Raw genomic sequence first — 17721 nt, forward strand, 5'->3', positions numbered from 1 at the left:
TATTTGCACCATGCAGGATTAAAAATTTAGGTTCCGAATAGAGATGCACCGGATATTCGGTTACTATCCGGTATCCTATCTCGCCCTTATTTTAATATCCGGACGGATACCGGATACTAAAATAAGGGTACTAAATAACTATGCTTGATATCGGAATATAATCGTACTCGATTATTATTTTAAAACAATTTAAACGTTCCATTCACTAGCTCGCGCACTAATTTCGTACCTAGTGATAGACCTATATACCGCGCGAAAGTTCATTACGAAACAGGCCAAAACTTCCACAATGCGCACCTGAAAAACCTGAATATTTCCGCCGGCCGAATATTCGGCGGCTGAATACTGAATATTCGGCCTATGGTCAGGCCGTACCTCCCGTATCCTGTATGCGGCCAAACAACTATCCGTTGCATCTGTAGTTCCGAATATGATAAGTTATTTAATTAGCGTTTTATTTTTGTGTAAATGCTGTCATTAAACAGCTGTACCGATATTCGGAACCTAAGAATAATATTGAAACATGTTTGTTATCGCCTGGTGGTGGGAAGACGCCAAACCAATGTGATTATACATATCCTATGATATACTTATTATGTGTATGTAATATAATTATATTATGAGTGTTTAATTAATAATGTAGTACGTACACCCTTTATTGTAACACCTGTGAGGAGAGAGATATTTAGTAAAGTATACAATTTGATAGGTACATTTTGTAAAATTAACATTTATTGTATTTATTTATTAATTCAAATAACAAATTGCACCTTACAGCTAATGCCAAAGCAGCACAATTTGGAACACATTAACAACATAAAGCATTTTTAACATTATTTATAACAATACAATATACAGCTAAGACACATGTATTCATTATGGTATGCTACTCTTAGGCATCTCTCTTTCTAATATCCTCTTGCACTTTCACATCACTATTCCGGATCGTTTTTATTTGCTAGATAATTTAACGGACAACTATAGTACATTGTAGGAGAGGACGGAAAACCGCTAAAAGATGGACGAGTGAGTTTGAGGGCCGACACGTTGGTGGAGGCCCTCGAATAATACGACTCCATCTTTAGCGTTTCCGGCCGAGGCATTACATAGTGCTTTTCACGACTACTGCGAGGAAATAAGGAAACATTTGGATAACTATAAGTACTAGCCCGCGATTTCTCTGGTAGCAAATTACTAGCCACTGCCTGTGCTGTCTCTTGAATTTCGGTAGGCGTCAGCGTAAGAATATCATTTTCTTCACTAGAAGAACTCATTTTTATAGCGAGCGTAGATACGCGTTTCTTATATTTTATAGTATAAGAAACGCTTAACGGACTCTAAACTTAGAAGCGTTTTTGCTAAAAAAAACACAAACAGCTACAAAAGTAAAAAACGCCTGGTCCTATAAATAACCTAAATTTATTTTTGAAGGAAAAAGTTGCGCCAAAAAAGACCTTTTATTGATTTTTATGTTTTAAATTATACTCATTGCTGTAGCGAACTGTCACCAATGACAGATGATGATAATAATGAAACATTGTACACTCGCGTGCAAAAGTATTGCATCACTTTGCATTTTTTCGTCCGCATCCAATATATTTGTAAACTGGTTAATTTCTCTAAATTATTTTAATGTAATCATGTTCCTTGAAGTTTTAGCTTTACGAAAAGTAAAAAAACATGGAAATCGGCCCAGTATTTTTCAAATTATCGGCATTTTCCCGATTTGTGAGCGGTGTCACGTTATCACGCGCACGAGTTGCGTTACCCTTGACCCTTATAAAACGGGGGTAGAGAAGGGGTTGTTATCAGTCACTTATCAGAAGTCGATCGTTACTTATCTCCGCGTATTTTCCCGTGAAAAAGACCTGGAAAAATGGAAACCACTGAAGCTGAAGTCCGCCAAACCATCCAGCCCCTGCAAGCGGGGCGTAGCCAACGTTCAGTAGCTGCCGAGCTGAATTTAAGCCAATCTGCAGTTTGCAGAGTTTACCAGAGGTTCCAGGGGACTGGATCCTTTACTTCAAGACCAAGAAGCGGCCGCAGAGAGTGTACATCAGAGAGGGACGACCGCTTCTTTGTCACAACATCTCTCCGAGATCGACACCAGACCAGCATTGCCATCCAGCAGCGTCTGCGTGAGGTACGAGGAGTGGCTGCCAGTGAGTAGACAATAAGAAGAAGACTTAAGAAAGCGAACTTGACACCCAGGAGGCCCGCAGCGGTGCCCAGATTGCTGGCGCGACACCGTACAGCCTAAAGAGAGTTTACTGAAAATCACAAGGACTGGACCATTGAGCAATGAACCCCAGTTCTCTTCTTGAAAGAGTGCAGAATGTGTTTGAATGGATGTGACCGAAAAGGAAGAGTCTACAGAAGGCCAGAAGAACAGTTCGCTCAATGTTTCTTCTCCGAAAGGGTCGCCTATGGCGGTGGATCCGTAATGTTCTGGGGCGGCATTTCCTACGACGGGCTGACAGAACTGGTTTTCGTGCCTGGCGGGGGCCGTGACAGTGGATTGACCGCTGCCAAGTACATCACTGATATCCTGGAGGAACATGTTGTTCCTTATGCCGGTATTTTTGATGAGGGGTTCATCCTAATGCAGGATAATGTCCCGTCTCATACCGCTAGGGCCACCGCAGCCTACCTTCTCGAAGTGGGCATCGACACAATGGACTGGCCAGCGATGAGCCCGGACCTTAACCCCATTGAACACGTGTGGGACTACCTAAAAAGGAGGGTTCGAAAGCGGAATCCTGCCCTGGTCAATGTTGAGGAGTTGAAGGGAGCCTTGCTGGAGGAGTGGGACGCTATTCCTCATGATCACATTAGAAAATTAATTACGTCTATGAAAAACCACTTGGTTTGTGAAAGGAGGCCTGTAGGTGGCAATACCAAGTATTAATTTAATAATAATAAACGATATTGTATTAAAAAAATGACTTTTATTCTCAAGTTTCCGGATTTATTTTTGGAGCATTATGCGACTACTTTCAGTTTTATGATTTTTTATAGTCTTCAGATTCGAAATTTCATTGAATTTACCATTTTTCTAATGCGTTACATTATAAGCTTTCAGTTGATACCAAAATTTTCAGAATCGGGTATAGAATTACAAAGATATTGGGTGCGGACGAAAAAATGCAAAGTGATGCAATACTTTTGCACGCGAGTGTAGTAGTGGTGGTTCAAGTGCTACAGCTATTGCCTACTTTCCAGCTTGGTTTTAGACCATCTATTGCCACATTTCCGAACAGTGGCGTGAAAAATTTAATTATTTATTTCACACCAGCTTGGAAAGGCTTACTTTGCACTTCAAAGACTGAGAGCAAAGTTTCATTTTATTCACAAGTGAGGCAAAGGAATCAAATGCAAATTTTGAGTTGTTTTCTTATGTTTGCTGGTAGAATTGACTTTTAAATCATAAATATTTAATAAAATTCATTTGTATTTGATTTTGTATGATATTTTTACATTTAATATTTGCTTCGGGTTGGTGTGGTGAAACATTTTGTGTTTCACTTGGGGCAAATTTTGTTTAACCCTCGTGCTTTGAAACCCTCGCAACGCTCAAGATTCCATGTTTCGAATGTTTTACTTGCTCAAGTATCAATATTAGCACGAGCGGTTAAACAACAACTTTGCCCCCTTGTAAAATAAATAACTATTTCAATATAGTCAGCTAAACTGAGGTACAAATTCAAAAACTCACCAGCAGTTTAGCTTCACGACCTTCCAGATGGAAAAACAGCATGCCAATGACTTGAAAATTTGCCTTGTATAACTGACAAAGCAACCTGCCTGTGTGGTGGGAGTGTAGGAGCGAGGGACGTATATGCTAGAAAAGGCAATACGACCTACGATAGTGTTGCCACTCTCAATTAGAAATGCAATGGATAGTTGTTTGGTCGGATACCGGATATTCGGCCCGACCGTCGGCCAAATATTCGGTATCCGACCACCGAATCTTCGGCCGGCGGAACAATAAAAAAAATAAAAAATCATTTATTTCAGACCTTGGTTCATACACTTACACCAAAAAACTAATTAACTACAAACTAAATTTAACAATACCTACATTTCGGTTTTTAGGTGCGCATTGTGCAGGTTTTAACCTGTTTCGTGGTGAACATTGGCGCGGACTCATTTCTATGTTCGAAATGAGTAGGTACCTACGCGTGCAAGTGAGTGGATGTTTAAATTGTTTTGAAATAATAAACGAGTAATGTACAATATGACCGTGACTGTTTCTTAAATCCAATTTGTTTACTCTGAAATCAAGCAAAGTTACTATCCGGTATCCGGCCGGGTATATTATTCTGAGGTTCCAAATATCGGTACAGTTGTTTAATTGTTGCTTAATTTGGAGATTGACCCCAATTTCATTTCTGATCAAATCGGTCGATTTGATCATCCCGTCTGGACTTCACTTAACAGCCGTAACACATTACCGCGCCGTTCAGGGTCACGGTGCGCCAAACCATAGCCTGATGTCATGTAGGTATGTATAATGTACTTAGTCCAAAATTATGTTATTTACTAATTATGTTATTTACTAATTATGTTATTTATATGCATTAAACGTTAAATCTGAACCAATTCGATTACTATTCTATAGTGAAACACATTCAGCTTGACTAGAAAAAGCGCGGCAAATTTAAAACATGTATAGCGTTAGGTTTCAATAGCGCTCAGAGACCTGACTTTTATCTCGATATCGTAATTTTCTAGCGACAAATCCATTATCTATACAAAACTGTCGCAAAAATGTTATCGCTTGTATTACGTGGTACAGGATAGGATGGAGCCATATACTTTACTACTTGCTTGCAAGTATCGTAATTAAACAGTGCTAAGTAGTTAAATACGCGCAATGTATTTTATGTCATAAATAATGTATTTATTTAATGTTAATTTAGTATTAATTATAGTATGTATATTGTTTTATCCACAAATATGAATAATTGTAGTTAATTTACCAATAAAACATAATTTATACGGCCACAAATAAAATATTAAATGCTTCTAAAGTCTGTTTGGTTATTTCTACATGGAAACGAAGTCATTTCAAATTATAAAAACATTAACTGAACACCTTATTGCCGCCTGCAGTCACCGCTCGCCGCTCAGCTATCCGCTGTCGTTAATACCACGGCCTTACGTTTTATGACACTGAGTCGCGTCAGGGGAGCGACACGGTTCGGTGCGCTTGCGTTCAGTCGAGTTTTGGAATATTACTGCAAATTTTTGTTGTTTGTTAATTTGTTGGTTATTGTTGTTTATTAATTTGTTGGTTGTGGTGTCGACTTTTATTGCCCTAGTCGCCAAATGATGTTACTAGTGAAATTTTAACCGACACCACACGGTAAAAATAAGTTTAACAATAATTACTTAATTAAAAATCGAATAAAAACGGTATTTCTAATGCATAACTTATATTTTTTGCTATTCAATTAAAGAGTACTAACAAAATCCTAACTCAATTAATTAGTGCAAATATTTTAAGGTTTGCGATTCCTGCTCGGCCTTGCGTCGCAAGGTGCCCGGTACCACTGTATTGCAGCATTAACTAGAAATGCTTACTTTGGGGAACATTAGCAACTGTCGTTTTTGATAATTACATTTTAGTGGTGAGGGGTGGTACTTAAATGACCGCTATTGAAACCTAAAGTTTAAACTTATAGGCGCAAAGATTTGATTTCCCTAAGAAAATTTTAATTTCGCGTCTTTTTCTGCTATCAAATTGGGTGTGTGTCAGTATAATAGCCCTATATAATTGGCCTATTATTGTATTAAATTTAACGCGCACGCAAAGAGGGAAAGCCTGCAATTACGTAAAATTTACTTTCTTAGTTACAGCACTCTTGCCCAGATTAAAGCTGATAATTAGTTCGAATCTAGTCTCCCATATTTTTTACGTTCACTGGTACATATGTTTTGACCGAGTAAATAGTAAATATACTAAATACTTTTTTAAATATTCGCGCTCGGGGCGATGGAAGTTTCATCGTTCCGTCGCCCCGCTCCATGCAACGTCCAATCGCGTTAGCTCGCTGGCTCGTGCGCGGCAACTTTAAAGCAACGATAACGTTTTTGATGGTTTTTTGTGTTACGAATCATATTTCAAGCCGATTTTTACAGTATTCGATGAAGGAGAACTCATAATAAAAATCCCATATGATATTGATCTATTACCATTTTTAACCAGGCAATTAATGCACAACCCCATAAAACCTCCCATACGGTATTATTTAGTGTACGATTAAATTGCAACGCTTGTACTTATTGTAATTTGGAAATAATGAGAGAAAAAATAGCTTATTACCATTTTTGAGGACGGAAATATACTGAATTTAATAATAACCGTAGGTTACTTACTTTAAATGTAGGATACAGAATTATTTTTTGTGTGATTCATGCTTAATGTCATAAAGCAAATATTTCTCTATGAGTATAAATTTAAAAAATGTTATTAATATTTTTTACAAACTTTCTGTGATTTTTTATATTTTTACATTTTTTTTTAAATACCTAAATGTAATATATTTATTTGGATTATGTGTCGACGTAATCACTAGATTTATTATCTGTCCCATACACCGAAAATTTCAGCTATTACTAATTATTTCCATTCCGCCATACTAGCCGAGCGTACCTTTCTTGGCCTATAAGGCAGAGGGGTACCTCTGCCGAAAACCTTTCACAATTATGGAAACTTTTGTATGGACTGACGTTTATTATCTGACATGGCTATTTGTACGGTACGTACAAATCATTTACAAATAGCCATACATTTGATGTGCCCCTCCCCCGCAAAAATCGGTAGACTGTTTTGTACAGAAAATGACAGCCAAGGCGTCTCCAGTTACTAAATGCTCTAAACCGCAATGTAACTAAAATCGCATGGGAATCCCGCCGTCTAAATGAGCCTTCTTAAAATGCAAGTATACGTATGGTTGCAATAGGTATGTGACCTAATATTGGACAAATCTTAACCTTTTGTATCTAAGTACAGACAAACTCGTTGGAATTTATTAAAGCCATGTGCTTTAATATTGACGTGCTCAATTTGAATATACAGGATTGATAAATGCTAAAGCATAGCAAAAGTCAAAACACTCATGTGTTGATTAGGGCACCTGGCACCTACAATGAGTATAGTAGGTACCTAATGTAAGTATCATACTTAACAGTCAGATTAGTATCAAACTAATTACATACAATACCAATTTACGAATAAATGCTTTGGAACAGTTATACGTTATCTATAAGCCAAGTATCACATATAACTATTCTGCCGTTTTGCTTGCTCGTGTAACAAACATCCAAACTTTCACGTGTATAATATAGTAAATGTTACCTCGCGTCGGCGGCATGCTTATCAACCGACCTCCAGTCTCGTGTGCGTCGCTGACGTATGTTCGATAAACAGTTCACTATTAGCCCCGATAAAGATGAAAATATTTTCCATGTGCTCACTTTGTTGAGAGACTTGGCGGCAAAATAAATACATAGTCACAGTCACAGTAAATACAAATAAATACATAGAGTCAGTTCGCGTGTCATTTTCAGAGATGCAACGTAGGTACCACGAGCACCTAAACGCCGCGCACCGCCAGTGGGGAGACACTCCACTTCGGGTAAACTGGGCTCCGTTCGGCTCGGCATTGCTCCGAGCAATTATTAGGGTTGGTACCACTTGATGTCCTTTTGCGTGCACGACCACAGATAAGATAATCTCTTGAATTTTGACAACCCTAAATAGCCGAAAGGGACAGTGCTATACGTTAGAAAGGGATAGCATGATTCGACCCTGAACCGCTGTCAAACTTCGGTTTTGTAGGAAGTGTCCTTTCTGTACGGTGCCTTAGTACTATTATGTATTCTGTGGCACCGCCCCGGTTTCATGCCTTCTGTCAGATGTTTATTGTCAGAGTGAAAATTCTTCTTTGCGCCATAACGTCGTTGCGTTTGTAAAATTCTGCTATAGCGTTTTATGGTTTCATTTCAGTTTTCAAAAATTGAGAAAACTTATTAGCGCTAATTAGGCGCAGCGACTATAATTAACCGTAGAAATTTAACCAATGTTAAAAAGTAGTTTCCCATTCATAAATTGCTCTCGTGAATAGAATGTTAAAAACCCACCGGGATGATAATTATGATGCTTTGGTCAGGTCATCAACGTGAATTCAACTACATCCTCCTGAGACCCAATGACAGTTGTTTTGTTTTTGAATTTAGAACCCTAAAAGTATCACACATAGTATACAATAAAAGTTCAAAATAGATTGTGGAATATGTACACAAATTTGTACGCCGGGTCTTAGGAGGATATCAAAGGCTGTGAAGTTCGGCAAAGTAATGTACGCTCGAACATCATTCCCATTTCTTCTTTTACATTTGGCACAGTATAGGGGTATAAATTTACTAAGTTTTGACAAGTGGGTAGGTAAATACTTACTGAATACCGAGACGCGTTCCCTCTCATATTGCCTCAGAAGTATACTGAAAGTCAGTCAAAGGACAATAAAGAGCGAATGCCTATTTCAAGAGATTGTTTGTGATCGAAATCGATGTCATGTTTTATGGAATTTTGGCCAACGTTATTCTTTATTCAAATAAACACTATATAGGTATAAGTTTATAGCTGCAGGATGCCAAGACACTTACGCTGTTAATAAATAGTCAGTATCATAAACATATATACACTTTTCGAACTATCTCTAGAATCTTAAATTAAACATACATATGTATTACTAAGTTACATAGGTAGGGATTTTAAAAAATCCTGATATTAAGTAACATAGGTTTACATAAATCGAATACCAAAAATTTTTCAACTAACGGCCCGCATCATTGTGAAATTTAAGCACGAACACGAAGTACATACCTTCACATATGCAAGGCAGTTACTTCAGTTTTATTTTATAAATGCAACTAATAAGAGGTAGTTATTTAAAAAAATGTATTTGTGGTCCTTTTTAAATCTGTTATTTGTCTATGCTCTTTGTCAAGCGCAGCCGGCATATTATGGATGGTTTTATCCACGTGATAAAATAACTGACACTTTTTAACATCGCGGGATAGAAAGTGACGGACATCGTTTTATCACGCTGTCACGTAGACAAGAGCGACCATCATATACTGGACACTTTTAGCTGATATAACAAACTATGATTTGAAACTTTTTTGTTCTAGAACATTACTTACTGCTTATTACAACGGTTCAACCCACTTCTCCTTTTACACTTGACAACAGTTCCACATTCATTTTAAAGCTCCACGAAGCGCAATTCTCTCCGGTGTTTTCCATTTTGCGGAATGCTTATTAAGTGAATTGCACTAAAAGGAAATAAGTCCGCTGGGTACTATTTCGCACGTGAAACGTAAGCCGACACAGCAATGTGAGACTGTTTAACCCTTTCACTTCCAAGTAACTTTAAGAAATGCATTTTGACGGTTTCTTTTATTTTATCTGATAATATCGAATAAGTAATTTTACGAGTGAGGTTTCGCCCAAATAATCTACCTATTAAACATCATGTATTTAGTAATCACTAGATTAATTTCGTATCTTGTATAATTTCATTATTGTGTGATAATTCCGTTGCCAACTTACAATACGTCAACCAGGCGTAGGATGTGTCTTCTGTAGCAAAATTGACCGTGTGGTAACATTTATTATATCAACAAGACGTTATGAAAAGCCCAAGGCTTAAGGGTCAAAAACCTTTCAAGTCTAAATTACTAGAAAATCTATTTTATCCTAATTTTTAATCAGTTGGTAAACAATATCAGAAAAAAAGCTCTTCTTCTAATGCATCTTACGAGTTAATATTGTAACTATACCTAAGCTCTACGACATTCCTAAAAGCAGTTTAACAAAGGTCTTTTCACTGCGAACGAACACTTTTACTGCTATTGTAAATATTTTCTAAAGAGGACTCAGGAACTATTGTTGTATAACTGTTTGCCTACATTACAAAATTATTAAGGATGTTTTCTTATCTTCTCGTTTAAATTTTTATATTTTTCTCATTGCCTAATATGCCTAACAAGACATACCTACACATAGGTGGAAAATGATCTAAGGATAGCAATATATATTCAATATTCATGACCACGTCCATCTCATGCGATTACTAGAATTCTTCAGACAGTTGACATGTGTGTACGTACATAATTTATTACATAGGTAAGTACTCAATTATTCCAAAAGTTTTTACCTAGCCTGTGGATTATTTATTTTCTTTAGTTTTTCATATTACTTAGGTACTGTTCAGAATATTCTGAATATTGTCTTCGGTTACCGCGATAGTTACTCATGAAATAAAACTATTGAAACGGATTATATCGCGTATATTGACTATATATTATATGTTGTATATACTGTTCAGAAGTTAGAGAGGGGGCGGACAGATGGACATATACAATTATAAGTACATTTAGGAATTAACTTTTTGTCATTTTAGGAACCTTCAACAATGGGGTAATGCAACGAAAATTAGCTAGGTACTTTTAAATTATATGTAGGTCTTGTAATTTCAAGAAGAATATAAAATGTTAAATTGGTATTTTTTATTATATCATTAATGTGGTCGTTACTTCATTCAAAATATTCCTTCATAACTAATAGATAATCGATATATAAAATATAGCGATAGCAATCAAGATTGTAAAACTATTTCGATCGTTATTAAATTTGTAATTAAGTAGGTATTAACGTAGTTTTCAACTATGTACAACGTTTCGAACCCTTTACAGCGTTCGTGGTGGTATAAAGTTTTCGAAACGTCGGGATGTATTCTTATTAATTCCTTATACGCGATTTAATCCGTTTCCATAGTTTTACTCCTTTTCAAAGTTGGTCTGAAACACCTGCAACCTTATTAATACGATCAATATATTCACTGTATCAATGTAACTCAATCTATCGCCGCGCCGTAAGGTTATCCGCGTGGTTTGTTGAGCACACGCTGCCGTATTGTTTACGAGTGTATCATATGACAAGCGATAAGGCGTCACCGACTCGATCGCTCCGCCGCGATAGTGTTAGAGTTAGAGCGACGCCGCGGCTACCGCGTCCCATCGTGTGTACCGCGCTTTATCCACACTCGCTGTTCTTATTTCAAAAAAACCTCTAGTAAATCCGCATTATTTTTTACAAGTTTATAACCAGCCAATTTTATAAAGCTTCCTTAAAGTCATCGAATTCTCTGTGTAAACTTCCAGTATTAGTGTATGTTTAAGTGCAAGTGTAATGTGTTAAATTCAGTCTTATGACATATGTATTATATTCATAGATCGAAGCATGCATAGCTGGAAATGGAGATAGATACCTTGGAATTTAAAGGTAATTAATTAAATAATTAATTTCTTGTTAAACTCAGTTTCGAGACACGTTGTCGAGGGACGTAATGTGTTATTATTTTCATATTTTCCTTAAAATGTTGTATATATAACCCAAGCACAATAATATATTACGGAGATTTCAATGAATATGAAACTAGTAGTTATTATAATCTATTGAACACTCAGCTAAGCCTTGTCAATGGTTCAATAATAATCAATTCACGCAGTTTGGCTTGAAGCCAATACAATGAATTGTCCATTCAATCAAGTGCCATATTCCTCGCATTCAGGGCTGAATACAAATCGGCCGTGTTATATAGATAAAGTTCACGTTTTAGGTTATCTAGCTACCATAGCTATAGAGATTTGAACAAAAATCAATAATAACTTCTACGCGCACTCTTGCCTAGATAACGTTTATCTCGTCGTAGATAAAGATGCTCTATCCTAGGTCATATAAAATATTATTTATATATTACATTCTAGTTAATCTTTTTGCAAATTATTAACTGCCTGTAATTATTTGCTTAGCTACGTAAAAATATTATGACCACAATCAGAGCACATGTTTATTTATATGTATATGCTATTATTGGTTGCATTGTTTTGTTACCGTGCGTACGTACATCATAACATAACGATTAAAAGCGAAATATTTTCCTGTAGTAAAATCCAAAATTACAAAAATAATTACGTCGATCTTTTAGCCCCGAAAATGAATCAAGCAAAGATTTAATTAAAATAATTTTATTAATAATTGGGGTATGATCATTTTAATTTAAGGTGAAGAAACTGAAAATAAAATGTGATATTTTTATTCATGCTGGTAAAGTCGTATACAAATATGTCAGTAGATAGTACTAAAAATACTTTACAATTACTAGAGGAGTTGTATGAAAATTTGTAGGTGAGGGTCAAAATAATTCCCACAAAGACGGGGTTTGATTTTTTTAGTTCCTTGTTTGTATCTTTTTGACATACTAAAAATATATCAAAATATATGTGTGCAAAACGCATTTATTGACATTTGAAATTTGAAAAATCAAAAAAAAATATTAAAAATCGTGTGTGGTATCAAATGACAGGAAATTACACACTAAAAAAGGTTGTGACGTTGATTTTACAAAATATAAATAAAATAAAAAGTGGTGGCCGAAAACTGTATTTTTATTCAATGTTGAAAATAATTTCCTACATTGAAAACTAAACTATTATAGTTTAACACATCAAAATACATTGTGTAAAAGAAAAGAATATTTAATTAATTATATTAATATAAAAGGAAAAATATAGGCTCTATATTCATTTAAAAAGTTTTATCAATAAACTGAACGCACATCAAAGGAAATGCTTGGCAGAATATAAAAAACAAAAATCTATTGTGACTGGTCATATTTTTGTAAAAATCGATTTTGACTGGCAAATTATATTACTTTTTGGCAACCGGGTATTTTACCCTAATTAGACCCCGCTGAATCCGAATTTGCTCGATCGAATTCTTGAGTCAAGAATTCGGATTCGGAATCTTGACCGGAAGTGAGATATTTGATATTGAAGGTCCCTTTTTTTAGTATGTCGTAAATAACTCTAAAGGTGGCGCATAGCAAAAATGTTCTTATTCATAATTAATCTGCATAAAATTGCCTACAAGAAAGATTCAGTATAATTTTTCGCTAGGGTCAATATTCAAAGAGATATTAACGCGGGAAAGTTAATTATAATCACTTCTAGGGTCCCTTTTTTTAGTTTTTCGTTAATAACTCGTAAACGGTGGCCAACATAAAAAAATGTTGTTAAATTGTAATAATCTACACAAAATTTTCTACAAAAAAGATACAGTACACTTTTCGCAGGGATTAATATTTAAAAAGATAATAAAGAGGGAAAGTGAATTATAATAAATTCTAAGGTTCCTTATTTATACTTTTTCGTTAATAATTTGAAAAGTATGACTCATAGCAAAAAAAATCGTATACATAAATAATAAACATAAAATTTCCTACAAGAAACATATAGAACACTATTCGCTAGGATCAATATTTAAAAAAACAAAGCAGCGGGAAGTTAATTGTAATAAATTTTAAAGTCGTTGATTGTAATGAACTTTCTTCCTTTAATATCGTTTCAAATGTTGATCCTGGAGAAAAGTGTTCAATATGTTTTACGTAGAAAATTTTATGTCGATTATTTATTCATAAGAACCTATTTTGCTGTGGGACACCGTTTACGAGTTATTTACGAAAAACTAAAAAGGGACTAAAATTTATCATAATTAAATTACCCGCTGCTTTGTTTTTTTAAATATTGATCCTGGCGAAAAGTGTTCTATATATTTCTTGTAGGAAATTTTATGTTTATTATTTATGTATAAGATTTTTTGCTATGAGTCATACTTTTCAAATTATTAACGAAAAAGTATAAACAAGGAACCTTAGAATTTATTATAATTCACTTTCCCTCATTATTATTTTTTTAAATATTAATCCCTGCGAAAAGTGTACATCATCTTTTTTGTAGAAAATTATGTGTAGATTATTAAAATTTAACAATTTTTTTTTATATTGGCCACCGTTTACGAGTTATTTACGAAAAACTAAAAAAAGGGACCTTAGAAGTGATTATAATTAACTTTCCCGCGTTAATATCTCTTTGAATATTGACCCTAGCGAAAAATTGTACTGAATCTTTCTTGTAGGCAATTTTATGCAGATTAATTATGTATAAGAACATTTTTGCTATGCGCCACCGTTTAAGAGTTATTTACGACATACTAAAAAAAAGGGACCTTCAATATCAAATATCTCACTTCCGGTCAAGAATTCGATAGAGCAAATTCGGATTCAGCGGGGTCTAATTAGGGTAAAATACCCGGTTGCCAAAAAGTAATATAATTTGCCAGTCGATCGATTTTTACAAAAATATGACTAGTCACAATAGATTTTTGTTTTTTATATTCTGCCAAGCATCTCCTCTGATGTGCGTTCAGTTTATTGATAAAACTATTTAAATTAATATAGAGCCTATATTTTTCATATTATATTAATATAATGAAAAATAGGTATTCATGAATTAAATATTCTTTTCTTTAACACAATGTATTTTGATGTGTAAAACTATTATAGTTTAGTTTAGTTTTCAATGTAGGAAATAATTTTCAATTGAAAAAAAAATCAGTTTTTCAGCCACCACTTTGTTTTTTATTTTTATTTTGTAAAATCAACGTCACAACCTTTTTTAGCGTGTAATTTCCTGTCATTTGACACGCGATTTTTAATATATTTTTTGATTTTTCAAATTTCAAATGTCAATAAATGCGTTTTGCATGCATATATTTTGATATATTTTTAGTATGTCAAAAAGATACAAACAAAGAACTAAAAAAATCAAACCCCGTCTTTGTGGGAATTATTTTGACCCCAAAGGCTATATCTTCTCTACTAAATGTATATCACTACGGTGCAAATGTTAGATTCTCCTCACTCGTGAAAGTCATTACCGACATTAGCAAATCCACCATGTTCAAACAGCACGGGAGTAAAAGCCAGAAAAAAATGTGCCAGAGTAAATTCTCGTGTACAGTGTGACCGGCGTCCTTTCAAGTCAGTTGACGTCATAAATTATCGATAGGTATGTAAACGCATGAACTTCCCGTTCAGTGCATCATGAGACAATCGTTCACGTCCGTCGGTTTTCCAGACCATTCAAACTTAAGGCCGAGATACCTACATTAGTAGGGTGTGTGCGGAAAGAGAAGAGTCGTAGAATGTATGGGCTCCCCTACATTTCACGACTCTTCTCTTTCCACACAGACTAGTCAACCCAGAGAGTAAAACTGTCATCGACTACCGATTGGGAACCATAAAAATTACACACTTATAGACTTATAGACCCAGCAGCTAAAATCATAACCCGTCCTTATGGATAAAAGAATGCAAGTTACAATGCCATTGCCGTCATAACAACAGATAAATATAAAATAAGATAAACGTCCTAGTGCTCGACAGGCTAATGCTCAATAGAAGACACCTCTATTGAGGCTGACGAGCATTCGGACGTGTACCTTATTATGCCAATTTATTTTTATAAGTAAATAATTCTTTCATCCTACTCGAAAGATAAAAGACAGAAGACAACAATATAATAAGGAACGTAAGGTCTACAACCCTGCAATAACTTCAAAGATAATCCGTATTGGCATGACAATGAGAATGTATTAAAACGCTTCAGAAGCATCCAAGCGCGTACTGAGACTACTGAGGTAATTGTTTCAGTCATAATATTTCGTAAAACATCAAAGTGAAGGACGTTTACAGCATATAAAGTTCCAAATAAATTAGCTACACAATACGTATGTCCAATTCAAAGAAAAGTATTTGTGGACCGTATTCAGAAACTATCATCCTATACCAATATAATACTACAGAGACACCTTAAATGCATCTTAAATGATTTTCATTTAAAACCAAATAAGTAAATTCCCCTTTTGCATAATTTTCGTTGCATAATTATGTTAACTATTTTATAAATATAATGCAGTTTAAATTGCAGTTAATGCAGTTTTTGAAAATCCGGGTTGCAATAGGGACACGTTTGAGTCACCTCAATATTTGACTACGTAAATACACACAAACATTTATTATAATTTATATATTATAAATTATATTTAAAACAACAAAGAAGAATTTAAGAATTTTTTCGCCATAATAAAAATATGATCTATCGTCCATGTTTTTAGGGCGCTACCATCCATTTCATTTCTTGCGTCAGTGTATTTGTGCTCGTTTTAAGCAACAGAACTATTGTTTTATCAGGATGCCTGCGCAATGTCACGTCCGTAATTTAATATAAGATGAAGAAAAATTAGACAGGCCCTAGATTTACCGAAAACACACAGTCAATGTGTATTCATTATCATTTTGGAGCGCCAAATAGACATTAAAGAATGAGTCCATGTTTCATGCTACCGCAAACTGCGTGAAGTCGTCGGGACGGTGTTTACGATAATTCGAAATAGAATAGTATCACGCTGGACATCTGCCAATAATGACAATGCTACCGTGGAATGTCATACCTTAGCCACCTGATGACAGCCTAATCTACTTTATTGCTACAGTGGTATTCAGAATTAGATAGAATAAACATTTAAAAAAAATCTGTCATTAATAATTGGGCGGGACATATCTGTCGGATGCACCCGGACAGATGGGCCAAAATAGCGACCGAATGGGCACCACAGATCTCCCGAGGCAGAGGCAGACCAAAAATGAGATGGCGAAACGACCTGGACTCATTCTGTGGCGACTGGCGCGAGCATGCACAAAGCCGTGACGAGTGGCGAAAGACAGGGGAGGCCTTTGCCCAGCAGTGGGACAATATAGGCTACAAAAAAAAATTGTCATTTTCGTGCAATTATAATTGGGAAATTCCCAATGGGAATACATAGAAAGCCTGGGTTTCGTTTTAGCTTACTCTATCTAAATACTGCTGAAGAGAGTGAAGAGAAATAATTTCATGTTGTATTGAAAGTGAGGAGAACGCTAAAATAATTAAAACTCCGCATCCCGAAATTGGGCCCCACATTAGATAATAGATACCTACCTATAGTAAATATATATGGAGCCCCTGTAAAGGATGACTCACGCCGAGGCGTCCGACATGGTCATTTTCTATGACGGCTGATCGGTGATCACGTGGTGCTTTCCATAGAAAACGCAGCGCCGGGAGCTCCGGCCCGGCCCCGGCCCGGTCTAGCGTGAGTCGTCCTTAAAGACACCTAGATAACATTATAAAGAAAATTATTTTTGATTTATAAAAAGCAAATTCAGTCATATTACTGTTCCAACTAAATAATGTCAAGGAAATTTTATATAACATTGCAAATACAACGTAATTAAGACAACACTTGGCTGGAATAAAAATTTGCAGGTTTTAGACGGATAATTATTAGTAAGTATTATTACCATCCTAACAGAAAATTTTACAAAATTGGATTCATGATAAATGCACTAACAGCCCGATTCGAACTTTATGATACGTCAAATATTACGACTAGATACGACATGGATTAGATATGTCAGTGTCAAAAGGGACATTTTTGTTTGAAGAAACAAAAATGACACTGACATATCTAATCCTTGTTGTATCTATACTCCAAAACGTAATTCAAGACCAAAAAAAGTAAGAAAATGTTGCCACTTTTTACTAGCGCGTCTTGTATTTATGTAAAAATAAGTAAATAAAAGTACTTTTTTAAATCGTAGGAGTAAAATTACTAATAAATAAATTATCTTAGCGTGAGTATTTATCAACAGAAATTGACTATTTTACAAACAAATTATTGCAGTGGCAACATGTTCTTACTTTTTT

General features: G+C 35.2%; 1 protein-coding gene and 1 long non-coding RNA gene across 4 annotated transcripts in view; one reads left to right on the forward strand and one right to left on the reverse strand.

Moving 5' to 3' along the window:
- Window positions 1-17721, forward strand: part of LOC134798250 (high affinity cAMP-specific and IBMX-insensitive 3',5'-cyclic phosphodiesterase 8) — a 205699-nt gene that overhangs the window by 44053 nt on the left and 143925 nt on the right. Inside the window, exon 1 of one of the 3 annotated variants that reach the window (XM_063770640.1) lies at window positions 11193-11356. The exons of 1 other annotated variant lie outside the window; for it this stretch is intronic. In XM_063770640.1, coding sequence (XP_063626710.1) covers window positions 11329-11356 — 28 coding nt within the window. In that variant the 5' untranslated portion in view covers window positions 11193-11328. Of the gene's footprint in view, window positions 1-11192; window positions 11357-17721 lie in introns of those variants that run through there. One more of the 3 variants, XM_063770638.1, reaches the window with a different exon arrangement.
- Window positions 1-17721, reverse strand: part of LOC134798273 (uncharacterized) — a 683132-nt gene that overhangs the window by 10956 nt on the left and 654455 nt on the right. The gene's annotated exons all lie outside the window — the stretch shown is intronic.

Source organism: Cydia splendana, chromosome 16 (assembly GCF_910591565.1).
Source record: "Cydia splendana chromosome 16, ilCydSple1.2, whole genome shotgun sequence".
NCBI classification, from domain to species: Eukaryota; Metazoa; Arthropoda; class Insecta; order Lepidoptera; family Tortricidae; genus Cydia; species Cydia splendana.